This window comes from Coregonus lavaretus (genome assembly GCF_964263955.1).
Source record: "Coregonus lavaretus genome assembly, chromosome: 12".
Classification (NCBI taxonomy): Eukaryota; Metazoa; Chordata; class Actinopteri; order Salmoniformes; family Salmonidae; genus Coregonus; species Coregonus lavaretus.
In genome coordinates, this window is record NC_139999.1 from 45,155,754 (window position 1) to 45,168,737 (window position 12,984).

Here is a 12,984-nt window from a genome sequence, read left to right on the forward strand (position 1 = left end):
AACGTTCTATAGTTTAATAGCATTTAATCACTGATACTGTCTACCAGAGGGGTTACTGTGCATTGGAATTGTGTTAAGTAATCACAGAATAGTTGCATAAGTGACACATTGGGCCAAGTCCTTACACACCCCCAGCCACCATTGGCTTTCACACCACTTAAAGTCCAATGAACTACAGTGCCACACAGCACATTTCAAACTTTGCTTCAATTAAAATTTTTATTGCAAAAAACAAATTGCATATTAAAAGCTTCAATTTACGAAATGATAACATTTCGACCCCTTAGGTTTTCATCAGGGATTACATTTATGAAATCTCACCATCTGCAGATTAAACAAGTCTTTCCATATAAAAGCAAAGTACATGTTAATATTTGATTGATTGATCATGGGCCTTTAGACAAATCCGTTCAAAACAGCATTTGAGGAAGCTCTATTGGACTAGAATTATACATGAACATTTTACCAACATGGTGAAGAATACGGATACTTTCACAATAATAGTATAAAAAAAAAAAAAGGAAAATACTAGTAGCTACATGTAAATAAAATGATCAGTCATTTGAGGCCATTCACATAGTAACATGGATGTCAATTATAAATCATGTACAGTAGATTGTACAATTAAATGTCAACCAATATGTTGTGGTGTAAGTATACACACTGTGTATAATTTATATACATCCATACTACTAAAGAGAGTCTGTGTATCCACCTGTTTGTGTTCAAGAAGTACTCTGTGTGTGTTAGTGTGTGACATTTCTTACAAAGACAATTATACGTTAATGTTTCAAATCTACACTAGAACCAAACAGAGCTACCAGCTGGTTCTCATATTGGGAAATGTTCCTCTTCATAATCTCCTTACAGGAACCCAGCAAACGCTCAAACGCCTGAATGTCTATTACTGCAAAAGAGAGGTGGAGGAGAGAGAAAGAGGGGGTGTCAAGTCAAATTCTTTAAAAGGCTATTGATCTAGAGCCATACTGATCTACTGGGCCTGTATTCCTAAAGTGTCTCAACGTAGGAGTGCGGATCTAGGATCAGGTCCCCCCTTTTATTCATTATCATTTAAAAGACTAAACTGACCCTAGATCAACACTCCTGAGACTACTCTGAGGCGCTATGGGCCCGATTCAGACTTAGGAAATGTACGCCTTTCCTACGCACTTCTCAGTAGTTCATATTCAGACTTATTAACCTTATTCAGGTGCGTAACAGGATTTGCAGGCGTGGTTCCCTTCACATGCGCTGAATACATTTAGTTAAACCGCTGTAAATGTAAATGAAAACCCTCCCACTTGCTGGCCGACAGAATTTCTCATGGAGTTTTCATTCAATAGGGTTTTCGGTACGTTTATCTAAAGCCATCCCCTAAAATTTGGTGTATCTTTAATTCGAATTTTCTCGACAGACTCACTAGATTATATGGAGAGAACGTTTCAGAATATTAGGGATCAATGAAAGAAAGCCATGTAAATACACGCATATTCGTCTACTTTTCAGCACCAACTGATAGATTTAAAAATACTCTGATCTTGTATATTATTTAAGGTTAGGAAAGTATTTATGAATATATATATATTTTTTAACTGTTTTAGAGAGCCTATTCTCAAAATATATTGGTGAATCAAAAACACAGTGCTTTGATTCATCCTGAAAGTTGCCATATTCAATTGTTCAACCAATGAAATATTGGAAGGTAAGAAAAATGTACAATAGGGGTTGACCTGAACTTGACCAGTAGCTCTATAAATCAACCCTAATAATCCTCACTAATTATGGAACTGTGATGTCAACGGTCCAGTCGTCGTGAACTGTGCGCAAAGGCTCCAGGTTCAAACTGCTAAGTATGGTATGCGTTCCATAATGATTCAAATAGGTTACATGTTCCAAATTAATGCACAGCTTGTAATACGTTAGCCTAATATGATCCACTATTGCTAGCAATCCTCAGGAACAACCACATGAACGTGACAGAGGAAAGAAAGGTAAACTAACGATGTAATGGAATGATGCAAAATGTAAGGAAAGTAACACTAAAGTGACAGTTATAAATGTATGTTGGTAAAACTGACGGTGGCTACCGATAGTGGCTAATATTTAAAGATCATGAACAGTCAAAATAATATTTTTCATGAAATTGGATGATATTTAGATGAAACCATATGGAAGTATGATGACCAAACTATAAAAAATAATTGTTGCTTCTACATTGATAAAGTTTGATCATAAAGTTACTGGTCCCCTCCCCCATGTCAAGAGCTTGGATTTAGGAGGCGGGATTATTTTAATACACCAATGGTAACATGATATTCTCTTACCTAATTTAAATAAGTACCGCCTTGTAACCAACATTGGAGAAGGCGTGTTTGCGGAGGGGCGGGCGTGGTTTATATAGCTAGATAGCTACTCTGCTGTTGCCAAAATTTGACTGTAGGGTGTCAGCAAATATAATTTAAAGTTTACACTATTCATCTATGGCAAAGATACACTATATATACAAAGGTTTGTGGACACCCCATTTTAAATAAGTGGATTTGGCTATTTCAGCCACACCCGTTGCTGACAGGTTTATAAAATCGAGCACACAGCCATGCAATCCCCATAGACAAACATTGGCAGTAGAATGGCCTTACTGAAGAGCTCAGTGACTTTCAACGTGGCACCGTCATAGGATGCCACCTTTCCAACAAGTCAGTTTGTCAAATTTCTGCCCTGCCAGAGCTGCCCCGGTCAACTGTAATTGCTGTTATTGTGAAGTGGAAACGTCTAGGAGCAACAGCAGCTCAGCCGCGAAGTGGTATGCCACACAAGCTCACAGAACGGGACCGCCGAGTGCTGAAGCGTGTAAAAATCGTCTGTACTCAGTTGCTAGGCCACACAAGCTCACAGAACGGGACCGCCGAGTGCTGAAGCGTGTAAAAATAATCTGTACTCGGTTGCAACACTCACTACCGAGTTCCAAACTGCCTCTGGAAGCAACGTCAACACAATAACTGTTAGTCGGGAGCTTCATGAAATGGGTTTCCATGGCCGAGCAGCCACACACAAGCCTAAATTCACCATGTGCAATGCCAAGCGTCGGCTTGAGTGGTGTAAAGCTCGCCGCCATTGGATTCTGGCATGACGAATCACGCTTCACCATCTGGCAGTCCGATGGACTAATCTGGGTTTGGCGGATGCCAGGAGAACACTACCTGCCCGAATACATAGTGCCAACTGTAAAGTTTGGTGGAGGAGGAATAATGGTCTGGGGCTGTTTTTCATGATTCGGGCAAGGCCCCTTAGTTCCAGTGAAGGGAAATCTTAACGCTACAGCATACAATGACATTCTATACAATTATGTGCTTCCAACTTTGTGGCAACAGTTTGGGGAAGGACCTTTCCTGTTTCAGCACGACAATGCCCCCGTGTACAAAGAGAGGTCCATACAAAAATAATTTGTCAAGATCGGTGTGGAAAAACTTGACTTGACTGGCCTGACCTCAACCCCATCGATGGGATGAATTGAAACATTGACTGTGAGCCAGGCCTAATCGCCCAACATCAGTGCCCGGCCCGGGGGGGGGGGGGGGGGGGTGTATACAGAAGATAGCCCTTTTTGGTAAAAGACCAAGTCCACATTATGGCAAGAACAGCTCAAATAAGCAAAGAGAAATGACAGTCCATCATTACTTTAAGACATGAAGGTCAGTCAATCCGGAAAAAGTGAAGAACTTTAAAAGTTTCTTCAGGTGCAGTCGCAAAAACCATTAAGCACTATGATGAAACTGGCTCTCATGAGGACCGCCACAGGAAAGGAAGACCCAGAGTTACCTCTGCTGCAGAGGATACATTCATTAGAGTTACCAGGACAACAATAAGAAGGCACACCTGTTAATTGAAATGGATTCCAGGTGACTACCTCATGAAGCTGGTTGAGAGAATGCCAAGAGTGTGCTAAGCCGTCATCAAGGCAAAGGGTGGCTATTTGAACAATCTCAAATATAACATATATTTTGATTTGTTTAACACTTTTTTGGTTACTACATGATTCCATATGTGTTATTTCATAGTTTTGATGTCTTCACTATTATTCTACAATGTAGAAAATAGTTAAAATAAAGAAAAACCCTTGAAAGAGTAGGTGTATCCAAACTTTTGAATGGTACTGTATTTCTCCCCTTTCATGTGTGTCTGGTGTTAGCTAGTTACTGGCTAGCTAGGTCTTCAGAATATTCTAAAATCCGCATAAAAACAAAGGCGCATTTTCACACCAGAGATGTTTCCATTAAATTGACTTGTTGCAGATAAAAGGCTGTGCTAACGTGATGATGTAGTGCACATACAAATACATTTTGCGGTTAAATTCCCATGTACGGAATAAAAAAATACAAGTTAAATGGGTTTCCATCGCATTTTCAACTCTACTGATGGTTTTCTCACCAAAATAATAGCGTTATATAGTGAATATGTCCACTCGTCTATTGGCAAGTGCGCTATCTGTGCGCTGTTGGCTAGAGCGCACCTGTAGTGTACATGATGAGATTATATGGACAAAAGCAAGATTATTTTTATTTGTCAAACTGCAGCCAAGCATCGATTATCATGTCACCAAAATAAGACCCTTGATATTTATTGGAAAGGAGCATCAAGCTCATCACCTTGCACTTTCACCACCCTGTGAAGTTCTTTATAATGTATTTCATCTGTAGCCTAATAAACTGCATGCTTTCCCGACGATCGTAGTGGGAGGACCACACAACATGTCATCACGTGACTCCAAGTTTACTTCGATTTGATGGTTATTATATCAATATTTGTGCATAAAAATGTTACCACCGACATTTATCGCATAATTAATTTTACCGACACAAAAATACCTCACCTTATCTAGTGTATTTTGTTTTGTTGACATTTAGAAAGTTTACCCCCCAAAATTATGTTTCTATCAGGCTGGTCATGATATTTATTATCCGATATGTACTTTACTCGCATAAAAAGGTTGGATGGAAACCTGGTTATTGATGCAACTTCAATGTTGTTTGAGTTGCTTTGTGTATCACCAAATTTGCTTGATATGATTTTACTGCAACACCGCTCACTGCATCCAAGTTTCTTGACATAGGCGTTTCAAACAGCTGTCAGTCAAGGCGAGCTCATGACAATAAGCTCCCCTCCCAGTCAGCCAGTCTTTTCAAACTTCCTGGTAGTTTGCCATGAGAGAAAAGGTACGTTTTCTCAACATTTTACATTTCTATTCCCCTAAAATATTCGGGACCTTTAACACGATACAAATTGTAAAAAATACAGTTACAATTAAAATATAATTAAAAGATTCTAGAAATCATAAATCAACTCGGTAGGTTTGGTGCTATACTGTCATTTGCATATGGCTACAGAAGCCTATAGCTTGGGTCTCCACATTTCATATCTGCAAGTTATAAGGCCAGCATTTCATAAACTTCACTGTGGAAAAGGTGATATGTTGATATGCTTCAGTTTGCTGCCATGTGACTGGTTTCACATTTGTCTCCAGCGATCATAAGGTGAAATAGATATAAAACATTTATCATTTATATTTACAATCCCCTTATCCAAACGGCTTACTAATTTACTATTATCAATAGCTCTTATCAATTTGTAAATTACATTACATTGCATGGAGAATGGTGTTATTTCTATTGGAAAAAAATTAAGTAGATGTTGTTCCACTTGGAACCGACAGGTTGCTCAACCTTATTCATTGTTTCATTGCACGTAAAGGTGGTGGAAATATGAGGGAATTAAGTGAAGGTCAGAATACGGCCTATCTGTAGACACACCTCCGTCACACCTTTATTTCTTAGATCTCAAGCCAAAACGAAATAGCGGGTGAATAGCATGCTATTCTCATGCTTAAATTCTAGGTCAGAATAGGCATAGAGAGAAATGTTCATAAAAAAGGGAATTCCGTTCCATTTACTCGCGCTTAACTGGGGCCGAAATTCTCCCCTGTATGAATACAGTCCATGATCTATTCATTTCCAACTGCTTTAGAGAGAAAGAGAGAAGGACCATGAATATCAATTTACGAATGAAGAATAATGGTATGTATGTGTGTACATACAACGTACCCAAGCACTTGGCAACTCCCACAGCATAGACGGATGCTGCACGTGGTTTGTTGGTGACCAGAGCCAGCTCTCCAAAGTATTGGCCCCTAGAGCAGCGTGCAATCTCCACCTCTGCATTACCCTGCTGCCCTGCCTTAGTCTAGGTAGGGAGACATAGACATGATAATGATGCTGCAGTACTGATATAACCAATTACATAACTCTCAGTTACAGTTATCCGTTCCTTATCTACCACCCAACCTGATAAATAAATTTACTAGCTGCAAAAGCAGGAAAGCCAGTCGTACCACATTCCAAAGACACTAGACATACAGTACATACAGTGCCTTGCAGCAGGTACCCACAGCAAACTCGTTATTAATACAGTAGATCTAACACACCCCCAAGGGAAGTGGAAAACATGTACACCTACTTTGCTTAATATCATGATCTTCACCTCCCCAGATTCCACAATGTAGAAGCAATCTGCCTTATCCCCCTAAGATTGCAGAAAAGCAGTGGAATCAGCAGGGATACAGTACAAAGTAAAGAAGAATTGTAATCAAATATAAATTGTACAGTAAAAGTCCACAATACCTGTGTTATGATGCACTCCTCATCTCTGAACACTCTCATTCCCACAACATCAACGATCTTCATCCTCTCAGAGAGCTGAGGAAGAGCAAGATGAGGACAGACGATGAAGGTGTGATAAAAGTATACATTGATCTTTACATGCATTCTGAGAGGAAGGATTGTTTATAATGGATTCTATTTGTGCAATGTGAGCCTCTCATGTACATTCTCTTATGTTGTATTTTGAATGCACACTGCACAGTACACTTTTATTGTGAAGCACTTTAAGATGTTGTGGTCAAATGAAACAGACCTCGAGAGACTTTAGAAGGGGTACACACTCAATGAAGGCTTCGTAAATCTTCCTCTTCTTGGCATTGTTTTTCACTATGAGTCTATGAAATGTGGCCCGATCCTAAAACATACACATACAGGTTACTCATCTCTCACAGAAACACATCACACACACACACACACACACACACACACACACACACACACACACACACACACACACACACACAGTACTGTACAACTAACCTTGTTGGGACACACAATTCAGTCCCATTCAAAATCCTATTTTCCCTAGCCCCTAACCCTAAACCTAACCCTTACCCTAAACCTAACCCTAAAACTAACCCTAGCTCCTAACCCTAATTCTAACCCTAACACTAATTCTAACCTTAACCCCCTAGAAAAAGCAGTTGACCTTGTGGGTACCAACAAAATGTCCCCTGTTGGTCAACCTTATTCATTGTTTCATTGCACGTAAAGGTGGTGGACTTCTGGTCCCCACAAGTATAGTTAAACACGTCCACACACACATATATCATGTTCAGTCTCCTACTGTGACTCACCAGTCCCCACAGTGCCCCCTCCTGGGTGGCCATGATGGTGGCAGCACGTGGGGTGTTGTACATGAGCGCCAGCTCCCCGAAACTGCCCTTGTTGTCATACTTTCCCACACATTTCCCAACTCCGTCAATCAGTACAATAATATCATACACACCCCTACAACACACAGAGGTACACAGGACATCAGAGGAATCAGAGAACATCACATGCACATCAGTGGAGGTCGGTGTCATTTAAGATTAGGGAGGACGATTTTTTTATGAGCATGGCCTTATTTCTATTACAGCATATTGGAAGACTGTCATTCATATTCCATTCACCCAGCTCAATGTAACGTCGATGGGTTTCGGCTACTACATGATACTCGAATTTGCCCTATACCTATCATGAGGTTGCTAAAACCTAACCTGCAAATGAAAGTTTATAACGTAGTTGCACAGGTCGAGAGACAAATTGTAGTAATCAAGGTGACAGACACATACAATACCGCCTTGCATACTCTTGCCTGCATCTAGCTGATGATCTGGGGTGTAAGCATTAGTCCAAAATGAGAGTTTCTATTGGTGGTCCTCTGTAGCTCAATTGGTAGAGCATGGCGCTTGTAACGCCAGGGTAGTGGGTTCGATTCCCGGGACCACCCATACGTAAAAATGTATGCGCACATGACTGTAAGTCGCTTTGGATAAAAGCGTCTGCTAAATGGCATATTATTATTATTATTATTATTATTATTATTATTATTATATTGTACAAATTCAGGTAGGTCCCTCCCATTTTCGTTCTGTTTGCTTCTCTTTAAGAAATGTTTTGCAACAGAATCGGCAGAATAAATACACCCCTGATCACCAGCACACACAGTTCACTTTCATAGCAGCCACATACAAATAGCATGATCACTTTCCTCGATAATTCCTTCTTGCATCTACGTGCTCTCCTCCTCTCACCTTTTCCCTACACTTGTGTACTTCAGTGCACAACACAACAGCTGTCTATGACTAGGCGCAAAAACCTCTCGAAGCCAAACCTTAATACCATAACCGCTACACAGCCTACATCGTTGTCACCATATTAACGTTATAGTCAACAAACTAGAACTAGCGCGTTAGTAAACCCACAAGCCAATCCATATGTACAATCAAACAGTACAGTGTACAGCAAGCAGTTTAGCAGTTACACAGGCAGTGGCAAAACATTTATAAAACCGAAAGCTTATCATGACTTGAAAGAGTTGCAATGTTGGATTTACATTACATTTACATTTTAGTCATTTAGCAGACGCTCTTATCCAGAGCGACTTACAGTTAGTGAATAAAATTTTTTTTTATACTGGCCCCCCGTGGGAATCGAACCCACAACCCTGGCGTTGCAAACGCCATGCTCTATCAACTGAGCTACATCCCTGCCGGCCATTCCCTCCCCTACCCTGGACGACGCTGGGCCAATTGTGCGCCGCCCATGAGTCTCCCGGTCGCGGCCGGCTACGACAGAGCCTGGATACGAACCAGGATCTCTAGTGGCACAGTTAGCACTGCGATGCAGTGCCTTAGACCACTGCGCCACTCAGGAGACTTGGATAACCTTAGTCAGCTAGCTAACATAATTTAAATAGTGTTCCTCTCTGTTTGAGTCATGTTGTTGAGTAGGCTAAATTAGCTGCATTAGCTAAGTAAGTAAAAGGTAAACTAAGAAGAAAAAAATTACAACTAAATATAGCTAGCTCCCTCTCTGCTGCTTCTTCTTCTTAATTTTTGAAGAAATACATTTGTCAGACCTGTTCAACTATTGTCTTTCTCTCTCTTTGCGTCAACTACTCACCACACTTCATTCTCTGATCCTCTGATTGGATGGAGTCAATGTACCAAGAGGAGGACGGAAAATAGCTGTCCTCTGGCTACACCATGGTGCTACCCTAGAGGGGGCTTTTGAGGCTACTGTAGACCTTCATTGCAAAACAGTGTATTTTAATCAGTTATTTGGTGACGTGAATATATTTAGTATAGTTTTATCTAAAAAGAAAAAAAAGTATTTCCGTCCTGAAATTCACTGTGGAAGATGTCCTCCCCTTCCTCCTCTGAAGAGCCTCCACTGATTCACATAATTAGGCCTAATGCCTCTCACACAGAAAAAATATAGATTCAACACACACACACACACACACACACACCTCTCTATGACATAGAAGTTGTCTCCATCGTCCCCTTGGTCTATGATGTGCTCCTGTGGTTTGACCAATACCTCAAACATGCCATCCAGCACCTCTGAGAACTGCTCCTGAAAGAGAGAAACAACACTCATACATTAGAGGATGACCGTGTGTGTGTGTGTGTGTGTGTGTGTGTGTGTGTGTGTGTGTGTGTGTGTGTGTGCATACTAAACTGGGACACCCAGCAACAAGCATCACACAAATATACTGAACAAAAATATAAATGCAACATGCAACAATTTCAACGATTTTACTGAGTTACAGTTTATATAAGGAAATCAGTCAATTGAAATAAATAAATGAGGCCCTAATCTATTGATTTCACATGACTGGGCAGGGGCGCATCCATGGGTGGACCTGGGAGGGCATAGGCCCACCCACTGGGGAGCCAGGCCCAGCTAATCAGAATGAGTTTTTCCCCACAAAAGGGCTTTATTACAGACAGAAATACTCCTCAGTTTTATCAGCTGTCCGGGTGGATGGTCTCAGACAATCCCGCAGGTGAAGAAGCCAAATGTGGAGGTCCTGGACTGGTTAAACGTGGTCTGCGGTTGTGAGGCCAGTTGGACGTACTGCCAAATTCTCTAAAACGATGTAGGAGGTCGCTTATGGTAGAGAAATTAACATTCAATTCTCTGGCAACAGCTCTGGTGGACATTCCTGCAGTCAGCATGCCAATTGCATGCTCCCTCAAAACTTGAGACATCTGTGGCATTGTGTTGTGTGACAAAACTGGACATTTTAGAGCGGCTTTTTATTGTCCCCAGCATAAGGTGAACTTGTGTAATGATCATGCTGTTTAATCAGCTTCTTGATATGCCACACCTGTCAGGTGGATGGATTATTTTAGCAAAGGAGAAGTGCTCACTAAAAGGGATGTAAACAAATGTGTGCACAGAATTTGAGAGAAATAAGCTTTTTGTACATATGGAAAATGTCTGGGATCTTTTATTTCAGCTCATGAAACACTTTACATGTTGCGTTTATATTCTTGTTCAGTATAAATCAATACAAACTGCAATGTGTTATGATGACTATTGAGAGGGTGTTTGTTTTGTTCATAACTGAACATAAGATAAATAACAGGAAGACTAACTGTATTTCCTCTTAACTTACAAGTAACTCTCAATACCTGAAGACAGAGGCTAAAGACAGAGGCTTAAATACAATACTTTACCTGGTCGAGGGTTTTGAACAGTAATGTATCTCGGCAGGCATCCTGGAGTCTGCGACGCTGCTCGTCTGATTTGGGGTGTACCACCCTTGGCTCAAAGTCATCATCCTCATCATCGTCTGGGTTATAGGCCTCCGCACACACTGTGGGGAAAAAAACACTGTGACACACACTGGGGACAAACAAATACTCTCAAAGGGAATGTTGTGACTGTAACACACAAGTGAGAGACTGAAATAAGATTCTTCATACACCGCATATAATGGATGCAAAACCCAATGATGAGGCTCACCAGATACTCTGCGACTGTATTTATTTGGGGTGGGAGGTGGCACTAGAGAAAGAGAGAGAGAGAGAGAGAGAGAGATGTTTCAGCACTAGAAATGAAGTTGGTCCCACTGAACATCAATATTAGTTGTTCTTATGGATCGATTGAAACACATTAGCTTACACCCAATTCTGTCTGAATATAGTTACATAGATACACCCAACAGTATCCTCTTATTTTCTCCCTGAACCATTTTTGTCAGGGCACAGCAACTGATTTATCAAAAGTGGTTGAGACACCCTCTAACAAACGTTCATTATCTCATGTCGCTATAAATAGGCTACTGAATAATGAAATAATTCAGGACAAATAGCTATTCAGTAGGCTAAAATACCCCAGTAGCATCCTATCATCTGATAACCTCTGGCAATGGAAGACAAAATCATATGACTACACGGGCCCTCACGTTACTTTGAGAACCCATTTTTCCATTGCCATAGGTTATCAGATGATAGGATGACTTTAAAAGGACTTCATAGTATTATCGAATATAAACTAATATTATGATTCATTATGCATTCTGTGCGGTTATTTATGTAGTCTATTATGTGTGCAAGTGGGAGCGAGTAAAAAGTTATAATAATTGAGTAAAAAGGTTAACAGAAATAAAGAACATGGGAAAATATTTACATATATTTAATAATCAAATCATTGTGGCAAAATAGAGATGGAAAATGTCACTCACTATAGTCATCAGAGTCTTCATCTGATTCAACCGAATTACTATCAAAAGCCACGCCTTTTCGAGCAGAATTGGCGGGGCTGAAGTTCGCATGTTTGTCGTGTTTTCGGCTCTCTTGTAGACGCGTGAAATACTGGATTGCGAATTCAACCAAATCTGGCGGTCTGCGCCGTAATACCTCCACAGTGTATCCTTGGAGCATGTCCTTCAAACCAACAGGTATCTCGATGCTCATCATAGAACTATGGTGGCCTATAATAATCTTTGACAAGTAAAAAATACAAATTTGAGTAAAACAATCTGCCTAATCCATAACAATAGGCCTAAAAAAAAAATCACAAAATCATAGAACCCTATAATAATAATGAAGAATTTCCAAGACCAGGGATTTGTCAAACTTAGCCTAGGCCTAGTCATAAAGTATGCTAAATAGAATAAGTAGTAAAAATACAATAGAATTTGAATATAACCTTCCGTGTCTGTCCAATATAAAATGCATTCCCTGATATCCAATGTTGCCAAGGCTATGTGAGAATAAAGAGAGCCAGTTCAATGATCAGCGGCCATGGCAAATATCAAAGTAGCCTAAATGTCAAAATATCAAAGTAGCATAAATGTCAAACATAAATACATTTACTAAAAACTACCAATGACAGCTATCAAACAAATAAATTGTAACCAATTTACCGACCTCCTTGCAATGTAGCCTTTCGAAGATTAGTTAAGGTCTGATATTATGCATACTTTGCTAAATGCGCACAGCGCTGTTCTGTTCTGCCCCCCCCCCCCGGCGAAACCCACCCATTTTACCCCACTCCCAGTCCGCGTCTACTGGTTGATTGACTGGTCTACCGGTTTCCCCGTTTAGACTAGAAGCAGCGTATCGGAAAGTATTGACCGGGCGTACTAGGCTATGTCACAACTTTTCAGATCAAATGTAATTCATGCCGGTCTCTAACCATAGGCCTATTGTGTATCGGACCTTGACCCGAGGTGCTCAGTCTGGGTAAAATGTATTTTTAGGGCTGGGCTGGGGTTATTTTCTAATCACCAGGACCTGTTTGACCACCACACCTATTAGATGTCCCT

The 12,984-nt window shown here is 40.5% G+C and overlaps 1 protein-coding gene across 1 annotated transcript; it reads right to left on the minus strand.

Annotated features, from left to right (window-relative positions):
* Window positions 1-500: 500 nt before the first annotated feature.
* Window positions 501-12,668, minus strand: prkar2ab (protein kinase, cAMP-dependent, regulatory, type II, alpha, B). The gene is made up of 11 exons (XM_084172593.1): window positions 12,587-12,668; window positions 11,899-12,157; window positions 11,178-11,219; window positions 10,889-11,028; window positions 9,673-9,779; window positions 7,511-7,664; window positions 6,967-7,068; window positions 6,675-6,749; window positions 6,511-6,576; window positions 6,099-6,237; window positions 501-907 (listed from the first exon to the last, which is right to left on the minus strand). The coding sequence occupies exons 2-11, from the start codon at window positions 12,131-12,133 to the stop codon at window positions 783-785; spliced, it is 1,185 nt and encodes a 394-aa protein (XP_084028719.1). The 5' UTR covers window positions 12,134-12,157; window positions 12,587-12,668; the 3' UTR covers window positions 501-782.
* Between the last annotated feature and the right edge of the window lie 316 nt (window positions 12,669-12,984).